Source organism: Taudactylus pleione, unplaced genomic scaffold, assembly GCF_031769625.1.
Source record: "Taudactylus pleione unplaced genomic scaffold, aTauple2 ptg000607l, whole genome shotgun sequence".
Classification (NCBI taxonomy): Eukaryota; Metazoa; Chordata; class Amphibia; order Anura; family Myobatrachidae; genus Taudactylus; species Taudactylus pleione.
The window spans coordinates 1288982-1302756 of NW_028285009.1; the positions used below are offsets into that span (position 1 = coordinate 1288982).

General features: G+C 43.5%; 1 protein-coding gene across 1 annotated transcript in view; it reads right to left on the reverse strand.

Moving 5' to 3' along the window:
• Positions 1-528: 528 nt before the first annotated feature.
• P4HTM (prolyl 4-hydroxylase, transmembrane) overlaps positions 529-13775 on the reverse strand; it is a 41071-nt gene continuing 27824 nt past the window's right edge. The window contains exons 5-9 of the mRNA XM_088453982.1: positions 13540-13702; positions 11608-11793; positions 5605-5695; positions 4192-4315; positions 529-1501 (exon numbers count right to left, since the gene is read on the reverse strand). Coding sequence (XP_088310108.1) covers positions 1284-1501; positions 4192-4315; positions 5605-5695; positions 11608-11793; positions 13540-13702 — 782 coding nt within the window. The 3' untranslated portion in view covers positions 529-1283. The remainder of the gene's footprint in view (positions 1502-4191; positions 4316-5604; positions 5696-11607; positions 11794-13539; positions 13703-13775) is intronic.

Consider the following 13775-nt stretch of genomic DNA (forward strand, 5'->3'; position numbering starts at 1 on the left):
CTACTTAGCTGTCCCCCTTACGTTTCAAGAATTGGGACAGTTGGTAGGTATGGCTGACAAGTGCACTTATTACCACCAAGGCTGGGTTATTCCCACTCACCAGTAAAGCAAGCTATTTAGTAATTCAGATAATTATTCCTGCAGGCTCAAAGCAAAACTATTGCCGGAAAAGCTCTATGAAATAAAACGCTGTCTTATAGCTTGTGTGACAAATGCAGGAGAAATACCACAGACTTCTATGAAGCTTCAGCTAATTTCCTGCTGGCATGAACACTCCATGCAGCGTTTTACAAGCCGCCAGACCAATAAATCTGCTTGTGTGACACCATCTAGGCAAATCCAATTGATCACAATAGAAATAAAAAACTATATAAATGCTGGAGTGAAAAAAATGCACCACAAAAACCTTGTGTACGTCTGTCTTTATATAGAACTCTCTCTATATATATATATATTATATATAAATATACATATATATGTGTATGTATGTATATATCTATATATATTTATATTTATGAACCTCAATAAACATATAGGTGTGTAATTTTCCAGTATCTAACTATAATGGTACATATATTAAATCTATACTGTATATCGTCTTGCTCAGGAAACTTGCCTACTCGTTTGATTTGCAAATTTATCACGTTGCCATTGCATGTGAAGTATAAATATATAAATATGAAGGTAATCGTGGACAAAGCTTATTATAAATTAGATTCTCTGAGGATTATAAATAGATTATGGATATTTCCATACTTCCACAATCTGGGCCAGTATGTGCCTTAACCTGATGGAAGTTTCCTAACTACTTTCATAGTAGATTTGCTCTGATGTCATAAATAAATAAGGATAAATAATAAAGTGTCCTGTCTGTTGTTTATAAGCCTGAAGAATTGAGTGGCCGGATTTGGGGGTCTGGATAAATATCACTTTCCTGCCCCACTCGGTGAGAGCGGCAATGGAGGAGGGCACACTGCAGTAATACCCGTCAGATACGTTCCTCTGAGCACAAAGCCAGCGGATTGCCCTCTGTGCCGGGAGACTCTCACTGCTCTGCCTTACACCATACGTCGGGTCTCAGAGCCTGGCTCCTATATGCCATGTACACCAGATGTGCGGGCTACCTTCTTACCGACTGCTTAACGTGATGCCAACACATGAATGATCGCCCTATGAAATCCTCACAGCTCAGAAGCCTGGAAGAGGAGTACGAAACAGAGGGCATCTAAGTGACTGGACGAGCGATGGTGGCACTCTGCACCCCGAGCTGGGCTAATCTCCCGTTATAAATCCACATGCATGTCCTTGTAAGACTTGTCTACTGTCCACTCCTTCTGCATTTCACCTTCATCTTTGGCATACCGAGCCATTTCCTGCAGGAACCAGAGCTGACGTGTCTTGTTGGGATCCACATTAATCCAGTTGTTCGCAATCCATTTAGTGCCCTTGGTCACCAGGCAGCCTCCATGTAACGCAAACTCGTCCAGATCGCCAACCCAGCCTGAGGGAGCAGAGGGGAGGGAAACAATCATCATGGGAATAGGACTGGATTTGGGAGGGAAACAATCATCATGGGAATAGGACTGGATTTGGGAGGGAAACAATCATCATGGGAATAGGACTGGATTTGGGAGGGAAACAATCATCATGGGAATAGGATTGGATTTGGGAGGGAAACAATCATGGGCATAGGATTGGATTTGGGAGGGAAACAATCATGGGAATAGGATTGGATTTGGGAGGGGAACAATCATCATGGGAATAGGACTGGATTTGGGAGGGAAACAATCATGGGAATAGGACTGGATTTGGGAGGGGAACAATCATGGGAATAGGACTGGATTTGGGAGGGGAACAATCATGGGAATAGGACTGGATTTGGGAGGGGAACAATCATGGGAATAGGACTGGATTTGGGAGGGAAACAATCATCATGGGAATAGGACTGGATTTGGGAGGGGAACAATCATCATGAGAATAGGACTGGATTTGTGTATCTGCTGAAAGGAAACTAGAGAAGATAAACTATGAAAAGGACAAACCACTTGCCAGAATTTAAGGACCCTGGGCCGGATTCAGTAGGGATCGCAACTGCGAATGCAATAGTGATTACGCACGCAGTCTCGCTGTGAAGATTTGCTAATCTTCTGCGATCGTTATGCCGTCACAGCACAACATAAGGACGCCCACTTCATCTTACACACATCCGTAATACTTAGCAAGACTGCGAAACCATCGGTAAGCGAGTACAATCGCCGCCTCACGCACACTTGCACAAGCTCTGACCTTACTCAGAAATTGCTAACTTAGTTGCACGCAGTGAGTACACAAGCTGTGTATGGCATCGCAGTGGTGATAATTCATGAACGCCCATGCACCAGCGTTCAAACGCACTGGCACGCCTACGTTTCACCGATCACCCCCCCCAGTCACCACCTCCCAAACGGCATTTCCTGTCAATCACTCTTCGATTGGGTCTGCGTAGTCACTGCAATCGCAATCCCGATCGGATGTTCGCGCACACGCCCTGCGATGCATAAGCATACACAGAATGCAACTATCGGCCGACTGCGTGCGTGGTCGTGGTTGCGATCCTTGCTGTATCAGGCCCTCTGTCCTAAGTAGCATATGGACTAAAAGCTAAAATTGCAAAACGTAGCATGCCAGTGAGCTGGTAGTGACATCATCCACACAGAGCAGCACCACAATGCCAGTGAGCTGGTAGTGACATCACCCACACAGAGCAGCACCATAATACCAGTCAGCTGGTAGTGACATCACCCACACAGAGCAGCACCACAATGCCAGTGAGCTGGTAGTGACATCACCCACACAGAGCAGCAACACAATGCCAGTGAGCTGGTAGTGACATCACCCACACAGAGCAGCACCACAATGCCAGTGAGCTGGTAGTGACATCACCCACACAGAGCAGCAACACAATAGCATGTTAACAGGTGAAGAGACCCTGTTAGCTCATAGGTCCTGTGTTAACACCTTAATTTAACGGGCGTAAAAAGGGTCTTGGGCGAAAAAGGGACTGGAATTGAATAGCCCCGGGCATTAAAGCCTGAGGCTAGAACCAAATTTTTACCCTTGTTAAATTAACGGGGCTAATTGAATCCCTCCATTATCAGGCAGTGTATATTATTTACTTTCAAGTGCATTAGATTTTAAAGGAGTTATACAGCACTATGAAACCCCTGCAAGATAGGCACAACCACTACTAGCCCGCGGTTGGCTTCCACTGATCCAAACCATTTCCACACTGCAGGCAGGGCCGGATTAAGGCCCACATGGGCCTGGGGCTGAAAATGATCAAGGGAATATTGTGAGAAGCAGAGAGGTGCGGTCAGTGTTGCATGGGTGTGGCCAGTGTCACGTGGGTGTGGTCAGTGCCGTCTAGGCATGTACACTCCTACACTATCAGCCTCAATACCTCCCTAAGTAGATAAAAGGAGAAGGATTGCTTAATTTGAGGACAACAGAAATACAATATCATAAATTTATGACCGACCGTGTGGCTGGTCATTATCCTGCTGTCATTATGATGGGCCTATTTTTATATGGAGGACATCTGCCCCGTTGTTAATTTGTCCCTGACTGCAGGGGCGGATCACTGCCAGCACAGAGAGCTGGAGATGAGAGCATAGCCAGTGACGTTCAGAGTGCTGTTCATTCAGTATAAGCAGCTCTTATTTGTAGAGAGGCTGCAGCCGATCAATTTAGGAGCCGTATTCACTAAACATCTCCCGTCCTTCCTGCGTGCACACCCAGGGCGAGTTAGGTCCAACAGTTCTCCCCTCACTTGGCGATCTGAGCTACGGGGCCATCGGTTACATTACAGGAACGTCAGGGGTCTGGGAGTGGAGCCCACCCATAGTAAACGATACATAGGGTTAGGGGGTCGTATCGGACTAGCAGAAGTTGTAAAAACTCCCATAGGAGAATAGGATGCTGCATTTTATAGACTGGGTGAATGAATGTAAGGCCTAGTACTACATGACAACTGGAGCCATAAGAAAACAAATATTGTATTCAATGTACGTCTACCGTTGTCACTTAAGAGACCGTATACCTAAGCAAACAGAGCAGATACCAATATCGTCCAGCTTGGCTAGACTCGAGACCCAAGCAACCGTAAAACCTTGGGCTCCTGTGACTGATGAATGTAACATAACTCCTGTATACCTTTGCCATCGGACAGGTAATTGTACCAGAAGACAGCCGTTCCCTGCCGCGGTTTAATTCTCAAGTTCCCCTTGTCACAATGCTTCCGGGTGTCTCTCAGATCAATGTCATTCTGGATTAAGGACTGAAACAAGAAGCACAAAACAAGAAAGGAAAATGATAGCTTCATTATTACTACATAATATAATATATAAAACAGGACAAATACTGTAAAGCGATAACTTCTATTTGGGTGATCACCACATGTGATTACTACTAAGGTGCGCAGAGGTTATAAAGACAACAAGATCTGTGTTCATCCGACAGAACCTGGAGAGAAAGCGCTCTGTGATCGCTTGTGCATGCCTGTTCCTTACAGCTTATTCTGTATATTAAGCTGGCCACACACACGTACAGATCTTCTCTGGTAGATTGGTAAATTGGCAGACATTGCACCTTGTTTGGTCCCTAAATCCGTCTGAATACTGGGATCTAATTTGGCAGATTGGGAAAGCAGCTCAGCCAATGACTGTAATTGCTGAATATCTGTGGTCACAGAGGACCTGGAAGTGTACAACAGGCATTTTTACAATCTGGTTGCACAGATCAGTATCTGCAGAGTCAGACCTCTGGAATTTGGTCACAACCTTGCTTTGACCATACTGCTCACATATTGGGTTGTTTGCAAACTGGCTAAATAGCTGGATTGCACCACAGTATATTAAATAGCTATATTGCACCACATTATATTAAGTAGCTGGATTGTACCACAATATATTAAATAGCTGGATTGCACCACAGTATATTAAGTAGCTGGATTGCACCACAGTATATTAAGTAGCTGGATTGTACCACAGTATATTAAGTAGCTGGATTGTACCACAATATATTAAATAGCTATATTGCACCACATTATATTAAATAGCTGGATTGCACTACAGTATATTAAATAGCTATATTGCACCACATTATATTAAATAGCTGGATTGCACCACAGTATATTAAATAGCTGGATTGCACCACAGTATATTAAGTAGCTGGATTGCACTACAGTATATTAAATAGCTGGATCGCACCACAGTATATTAAATAGCTATATTGCACCACAGTATATTAAGTAGCTGGATTGCACTACAGTATATTAAATAGCTATATTGCACCACAGTATATTAAGTAGCTGGATTGCACTACAGTATATTAAATAGCTGGATTGCACCACAGTATATTAAATAGCTATATTGCACCACAGTATATTAAGTAGCTGGATTGCACTACAGTATATTAAATAGCTATATTGCACCACAGTATATTAAGTAGCTGGATTGCACTACAGTATATTAAATAGCTGTAAGCGCCACAGGATATTAAATGTTTAACAACATGAAGTCTGCCAACATGTTTTGCGGACTGAAAGTAGTAATGTATAGGACTCACCATCTCTTCATACGTCCGGTTATCAGCAATTGGAAATGTGGTTTCTCCGCCCTCCGTAACATTGTTCAGGTAAAACAGGACAGTGACGTACCTGGAAATCATATCAGTCGCATGGACACTATTGGTAAACCACATCCCATAGGCACACAATGATAGCAACTTCGCATGCTAGATAGCAGGCTTTAAATAAAAGCTTAACAATATTGACATTCATTGTGAATTTTGACATTCAGACGATATCGACATAGTGACTACATACCGATGACAATATCTCCGCAGGTTTAGAAAGCAACAACGACTTTCGGAGATTCAACTATATCTTATAGGAAACCATCCACAAACAAACAACAAAACACAACTTAGTATTTCACACAACCCTACGGATATCCTATATCTGCAATGTCATGTCATTGTCACTGTATAGATTGTGACATTATGGCTGGTCGTGTTCCTGTCCACATTCTCACTGTCCGTTACTGCAGACAGTTTGTGGCTACAGTAAAACGATCTGAATACGACCAGCCTGGTGTTTACCTTTTATATCTGTGCCGGGAACAATGAGAAATTGTCAGGGATAAGGTGTAAAACCTGGACTGTTTACCAAGAGATAAAGACACAGAGAGCACTGAGCTCATTTTGTCAAAGATAAATAAAAAAAAATGGACATGTTAAATAGACAGAAACTGTACAAGAAATTCTTTGTACCATGGGTAGTGTGAGGCTCTATCATGTCAGTAGCATGGAAACAGGGCCCCTGGGGCCAAACCAAAATTTGAAGCTCAGCTGGTTTTGGTGTTAATAATAAAAAAAAAAACTCACACAAAAACCGGAAAGCAAGAGGGTAGATGTAGCAGGTACCCAACGTGGTGCTAGCATGGCAAGTTCTATGCACGGACTGCTTACTGAATAATATACGTTTTCAGTCTATATATATATATATATATAATCTAGCACGCCAGTTGTAATTGAATGGCCAATGCACAGACAGCTCACAAACCTTAATGGCAGGTTTAGAGCGACTCTGTCCTGGATATATACTATTCCGGTTTGGATTTGCAGCAGTATACCAAGCGTACATCTGCTATACGATGATTCATATATACATGAACATGTAAAGGTTTATATGGTTTTAGTTCGTAGATTGCTTTTTATTGCATTCCATATATCTACATAACTGCAACGTAATAAGGTCATTGTATCCTTAACCGTGTATATATATATATATATATATATATATATATATATATACACCCCAACTGTACTGCCTAAACGGCAGAACACAAGACGGCACTGCAGTATGCTGAACAAGGAAGATTTTAGTTTTTCAACGTTTCTGGGCTATCAAGCCCCGTCGTCAGGAAAACATGTTTACCAGCATCAAAGCAGCCCCAGACCATCACATTACCTCCAGCATGCTTGACAGATGGCGTCAGGCACTCTTCCAGCATCTTTCACTTGTTCTGCGTCTCACAAATGTTCTTCTGCGTGATCCAAACACCTCAAACTTCAATTCGTCTGTCCATAACACTTTTTTTCCAATCTTCCTCTGTCCAACGTCTGTGTTCTTTTGCCCATATTAATCTTTTCCATTTATTGGCCAGTCTCAGATGTGGCTCTTTCTTTGCCACTCTGCCAAGAAGGCCAACATCCCGGAGTCGCCTTTTCACTGTAGACGTTGACACTGGCGTTTTGCGAGTACCATTTAATGAAGCTGCCAGTTGAGGACTTGTGAGGCATCTATTTCTCAAACTAGAGACTCTCTAATGTACTTGTCTTCTTGCACAGTTGTGCACCGGGCCGGCCTCCCACTTCTCATTCTACTCTGGTTAGAGCCTGTTTGTGCTGTTCTCTGAAGGGAGTAGTACACACCGTTGTAGGAAATGTTCAGTTTCTTGCCAATTTCTCGCATGGAATAGCCTTCATTTATAAGAACAAGAAGAGACTGTAGAGTTTCACATGAAAGTTCTCTTTTTCTGGCCATTTGCAGAGTATAATCGAACCCACAAATGTGATGCTCCAGATACTCTACTAGCTCAAAGGAAGGCCAGTTTTATAGCTTCTCTAATGAGCAAACCCGTTTTCAGCTGTGCTAACATAATTGCACAAGGGTTTTCTAATCATCCATTAGTCTTCTAACGCGCTTAGCAAACACAATGTACCGTTAGAACACTGGAGTGATGGTTGCTGGAAATGGGCCTCTATACACCTATGTAGATATTCATTTAAAAACCAGACGTTTGCAGCTAGTATAGTCATTTACCACATTAACAATTTATAGCAGTGGTCGGGGAACTGGGGTAAATTACCCCACATGGGGTAAAAATGTAATTCCCTGAGGGTAATGGATGCAGAGCTGGAGGTGCAATTCCTGGGGGTAATGGATGCAGGGCTAGAGGTGCACATGTACCGGGTGCGCCGCTGCACCCGGCGCCAGTGACCTCCAGCCCGGTGCCACAGGGAGGCTCTAAGCTGGACGCCCGCTGAGATGTTCTTACCAGCGGGCGCCCGGCTCCTTCCCTGCAGCACCGCGTTAGCCGGAGGCTGGAGTTTTCTTCTTAACTACAGCTTCCGCCTCTCTCCATGTGCACTATGGGAGAGATGTCATGACGTCTCTCCCATAGTTCCGAGGAGCAGCCAGGCGGACAGGACGGGGGCGGATGTAGTAGCGGGGATTAAGGTAAGTAGTTTCTTTTTGTACAAGCGGCACTACAGGGGCATCATATGGGAGCACTACTACAGGGGCATTATATGGGGGCACTACTACAGGGGCACTACTACAGGGGCATTATATGGGGACACTACTACAGGGGCATTATATGGGGGCACTACTACAGGGGCATTATATGGGGGCACTACTACAGGGGCATTATATGGGGGCACTACTATTTGATTTCCTTTCTTTCAAATCAAGGGGGTAACGTCAGCTTATCTAAATATATTTTGGGGTAAAAGGTAAAAAAGTTCCCTGACCCCTGATGTATAGTGTATTTCTGAGTAATTTAATGTTATCTTCATTGAAAAAGACAGTGCTTTTCTTTCAAAAATAAGGAAATTTCTAAGTGACCCCAAACTTTTGAATGGTAGTGTATACTTTCTTACAGTTGCTTCAGTTGCGACAAAAAGCCCCTCTCTGCACGCCAGATCCCACGCGGCCTGGCCGCGCGTCTTTTTCGCTTAACACATGCGCCTTCTGCGCATATTTTAAACACATAGAAGCAGCAAAACTACACGGCTGGCTTACACTGCGTGTGCAACATTTGTACGGCTGTACGCAAACAGTCTTAATCTGTGTAAGGAATGTGATAGATCTCTGCGCTTAATAATGACTTCAAGAGGATTGATATACTGTAAATTAATTGACAATCAACACAATGTATATAAATTTCTTTACCAATAATAGTTTAAATTGACCGGTCAAATATAAATAGAACACATTAAAAACATCTATATAATTAACTACACAATTGTTTGATTGTTAAATACAATATCCCCCTATTTAACTCCTGTTCGTTTGCTGAGATTTGGGGGGAGAGCATCTGACATATGCCCTAAGTGTAAAATTAGTAGCGGTACTTTCTGGCACCTTCTATGGGATTGTCCGGTGGTTAGCGCTTTTTGGAATAAGGTTCTGAGAGTTTTGTCCAATACAGGTATTGCTCCCACTTTAGCTACGCCATTGACGTGCTGTTTAGGCTCTATGGACGATGAGGTAGTGGACAGATATCTTAAACAATACATTGTCAATATGTGTACACTAGCTAAGGTATGTGTGGCTCCTACAGGACCAGATTATAATGCTTGGCTGTCCTTGGTCCGTACCACTGTTGAACATGAAAAACATGTGTTTATTTGTCGCAAAGCTGAGAAGAAGTATGAACGTATCTGGAGCAGTTGGCTTAAATCCTCTTATGCCCGTGCAATGCCTAATGATTGACCGGTATATTATTGTTAGGATAATTAGGTAGATTATTACTTTGTTGGAGGTAATGTGCTGTGTGATAAGTTGAGAATTTGTTGGGATCTAGTTGATTTTGCCAATTTTTCAGGTGTTATTTTTGACAATATTCCAATATTTGTATAGTGTGGTATTTATTTTTATTTTTTTTTATATATATATATGTTTTATGTGTATGTGTATATATATTTTGTTTGGTTATTTGTTAATGTATTTCTATAAACCAATAAAAATGTACTCAATTCAAAAAAAAAGAAAATATCCCGTTAAAAACGGAGAAAATTGCTGAAAGAGGTGGATCCCAAAAATTCAGTATAAATATAAAGATATAGAAATGGTGTGTATAAATCGCTCATGAGCGATATCAATACGAATAAATAAAAAAATCCAATACACAGGGGTGATGATCTTAATAAGTTCACACTGACGTGTGTTCCTGATGGATTATTCTCACCAATATTGGTTGCTTTTGTCCAATCAAAAAACCTGCTCCGTATGGCTGAATATCCTGAAGGACATCTGGTGCAAATTCCGTTAAATAGGGATGAATGTGACCATAACCAGGTAAAGTGGAAGGAGGAGGCTGTTGCCACAGAGACACAATATTGAAGCGGCTAACCTTGCGGTGCGATGGCGGTGTTCCAGCCACGTCTCAATCCCAGCCTCCACTCCGACTTCCGGCGAGTATCCTCCGGGGTCGCTGGTTGCACGTCTTAACAGCTATATAGCAGGTGAATATAAATAAGAAATGTCCCAATGTGTCCTGGATTAGTCCTCTGAAGCGTCTCGCTCCGCAAATCTGGGGCTTTATGAAAGAGTGTAAGGGCTCGGATGTGAGCTCTTGCGGTTTTTCCTTGCGCCAAGTTCCCTTGCGCTACCCCAGCAACTTTGTGTATGTGTTAAACCAATTTCTGTGCTGTTAATTTCGCAGCCCAGCGTCTCATGTACACGGTGTGCGGCTTTTCACTGCATCTGTCACGCAAATAAGACGCAAAATGTAAAGAAAGATATGGTACGCTACTCGTCTTGGAGCGTCACGGAAGCGTCTGGCATCTCGTGCCATATGGTGTACGGACATCAAGTGAGTGAGCCCACATCTGTAGATATAGCGAAACAGGGGGTCCTTGGCTATTTTGTAAATTAGCCAGAATTTGTCACTTACCTGATGTGACGATTGTGATGACAAGCAGACATGCCCACCACCATGACGCCCAGATGCCATGCCCATGATAGTCCCTGCTGCGCCTCGTGTGAGCACAGTCATTAGACCACATGGATAGTGCCCGTAATGAAAAGTGCTGCAGTGTCCACCCACAATGAATCCAGTCACTGTGCCATCTGTTATACAGGAGCTTATGGTGTTTTTACCAATATGTGGGCAAGGGGCCTGATTCAGACCCGCTCGCAATGCGTGTGCCCCGGAGCGAGTGAGAACTTCACTCGCTCCGGGGCTCACTACAAAACGGGGTGGCTGTCGATGTTGATCGACAGCTCGCCCCGTTTTGTAAGCGGGGAGGGGAGTGGCTGGACAAACAGAGGCGTTCCCGTTTGTGGGCGGCCCTACTGACATCATTCGTGATGTCAGTAGTGAACTTCCTGCTCTATTAGAGCAGGAAGTTCACTCGGGCTTGCAGGAACTGAGACCCTACCACAAGGGTCTCCCCGCAAGCCCGATGGTCGCGATAATCGCGACCATCACCAGGCCGCTCGCAAAAGCTGTGGGTGGTCACCCACAACTATGCGAGCGGCCTGGAGGCGGATTTTTTATTTTTTTTAAATCCGCCCTGATTCAGAGCGAGCGCTCGCAAATAGCGAGCGCCTCTGAATCAGGCCCAATGTTTTTGACCGGCTTATACGAGTTTGTGCAGTAACTTTTTGTTGATAGAAACATGTGGGGTCACTATTATATTTATGGAGGAGGAGGGGGGGGGGGGCACTACAGTGAAAGGCTTGCCCTTTGCGTAATATCACCCTTTTATTAATCTTACACATATTAATACTCTGCATATAGAAACACAAGTGACAGAAGATCTGGCTTTTCCCCTTACCGGCAGGAGGTTTCAAAAGCAGACGTTTCATTGGTTGTTAGCTTGGTGTGGGCACATGCTGTCTCGGGAAACACTGGGCCGCTGTCCATGTGGGCATGGTAATGCCCACCTGCATTGTACCTCACCACTTGTAGAGGCTCACTGTTCTCCACCACATCCGGGGGCAGATGGGTCAACTTGATGACTCTGGGGAGGGAAGGTAGAGATACTAGAGGTTATTTGGAGGAGATACTAGACAGGCTCAGTACAGTAACGGTATAATTTTCTGAAAAAATTTGATGTTTTTGGGGCTGGGTGGCCACAATAAATTCCTGCGGAATGGACAGCGATTTACGATGCTCTGAATAATCGCACATTTTCTTCTCGCCCCTGTGTAATACTCCAGATCATACAAGTGCAAACGCAACAATCAATTTCGGGGCCGCAGTTGAGAATTGTTTTATGCCATCAAAGACCCGAATTCACACAAATTTGCTAATACATTATTTTCCAGTAAAGAACACTTCTTCTGAAATCTGTAGCATAGGGAAAAAGAGTCACCATAAATCACTTTAAACACTTAATGTATGGCGCAAGCACATATTATATTAATTGGGCCTAACTAGGGGAAAATAAACAAAGGAGCCACAGTGTTTGCTGATTTGAATGTTTGCTAATAATTACAGACAGCCTTGATAATCGTTTCCTCTGGGTCACTCAATTAACACTACATTAGACACTGTAAATAAGCTCAGTGTGAGTGGCTTATGGAGATAGGACTTTTCACAGCAAGTCAAACAACTATTCTGGCGTTAGAATATACTTTATGCCTCAATAATACCATTTTATTACAGTCAGGTAATACATAGAGTCACAAAGAGGTTATATCTGAAGGTGTAAAGGCTCAGAGCCTATTTCGGCAAATGCAGCTAATTAATAGTAACCTTTATTTATGTAGTACCAGTATATTACGTAGAACTTTACAGAGTGTGTTTTAATCATTGATATCAGTCCCTGCCCCATGGAGCTTACAGTCTAAATGATCTACTAAACACACAATAAGGTCAATTACATGACAATTAACCTAGCAGTCTAAAGGTGCCTATCCATTAGGTGACCTGAAAGTCTGAACGTCTAGCGTTCAGACCTTCAGGTCGCCGAGGTGCGGTGCCCGCACTGAACGTCATTCAGTGCAGGAGCCCGACCTCCTATCTCTGAACATGCCGAACCTCACGAGCGTCGTCAGGTTGACGGGCATGTTCAGTAGATAGTCAGGGACGGCAAGGACCCAGCGTGCACGCGCATTGCTGTTCCTCAAACCACCCAATATTATGAAGACTGTCACTCTGAAAGGAGATTTAACTGTAAATGAACTCATACCAGATACATTCCAGAGTGATAGTTATACCATCACCTAATTCAGGTGTCCAGGTAGCTCTGAATATTTAAATTCGAATGAACTGGCTGAGTAATTATACAATGGGTTTTCTACCTGCGGAAACATCAACTGCCTGATAAACACACAAACATAAATCACCAACTTCCTCTCTGTAATCACACAATACAATACTACAGGACAAACGTTTCCTGGTAAGCACCATATAACTTGTAGTCACTATGACACTATCTATATGGGACGGTGTCCTTGCAAGAAACAACACGGAGGGAGAATGGAAGGTAAACTTCAAAAGACACTCTATAAACTAGTATACAACATAGAGATTGCTTTGTATAAGCCTCTTCTCTTTATAGTCAACACGATTTGCTGCTGGCACATCGCATCCATCATGCTGAAGTGAATCCCCCCATATTTTAAAACAAAGTGGGTGATTCAGCAGAGATCCTGGCCTCTCCACCCACGTTACACGGGGAAACGTCCATCGTCCAAATGGCCATACAGGCTGACTCAATGCATGGATGGTGTAAGACCTCAGAGCTCTATTAGACACCTACCTCTGACGTATGGAGCGCAGCACCTGGTGAGCGCCCTCTCCTTGGTACAGCCATGTGTGCTGACTGTTTCTCACCAAATCGTTCATGGTGATTTCTTGGTTGCCCAGGTATTTGTGAAAGTCCCTGAGGTTAAGCTTCTTGAATTCATCCAAGCTGAGAACACCTATCAAAACAAGCAGCAGATTCAGCGATGACAGGATTCACCTCCACTGCGCCATCGACCGATATGTAACATT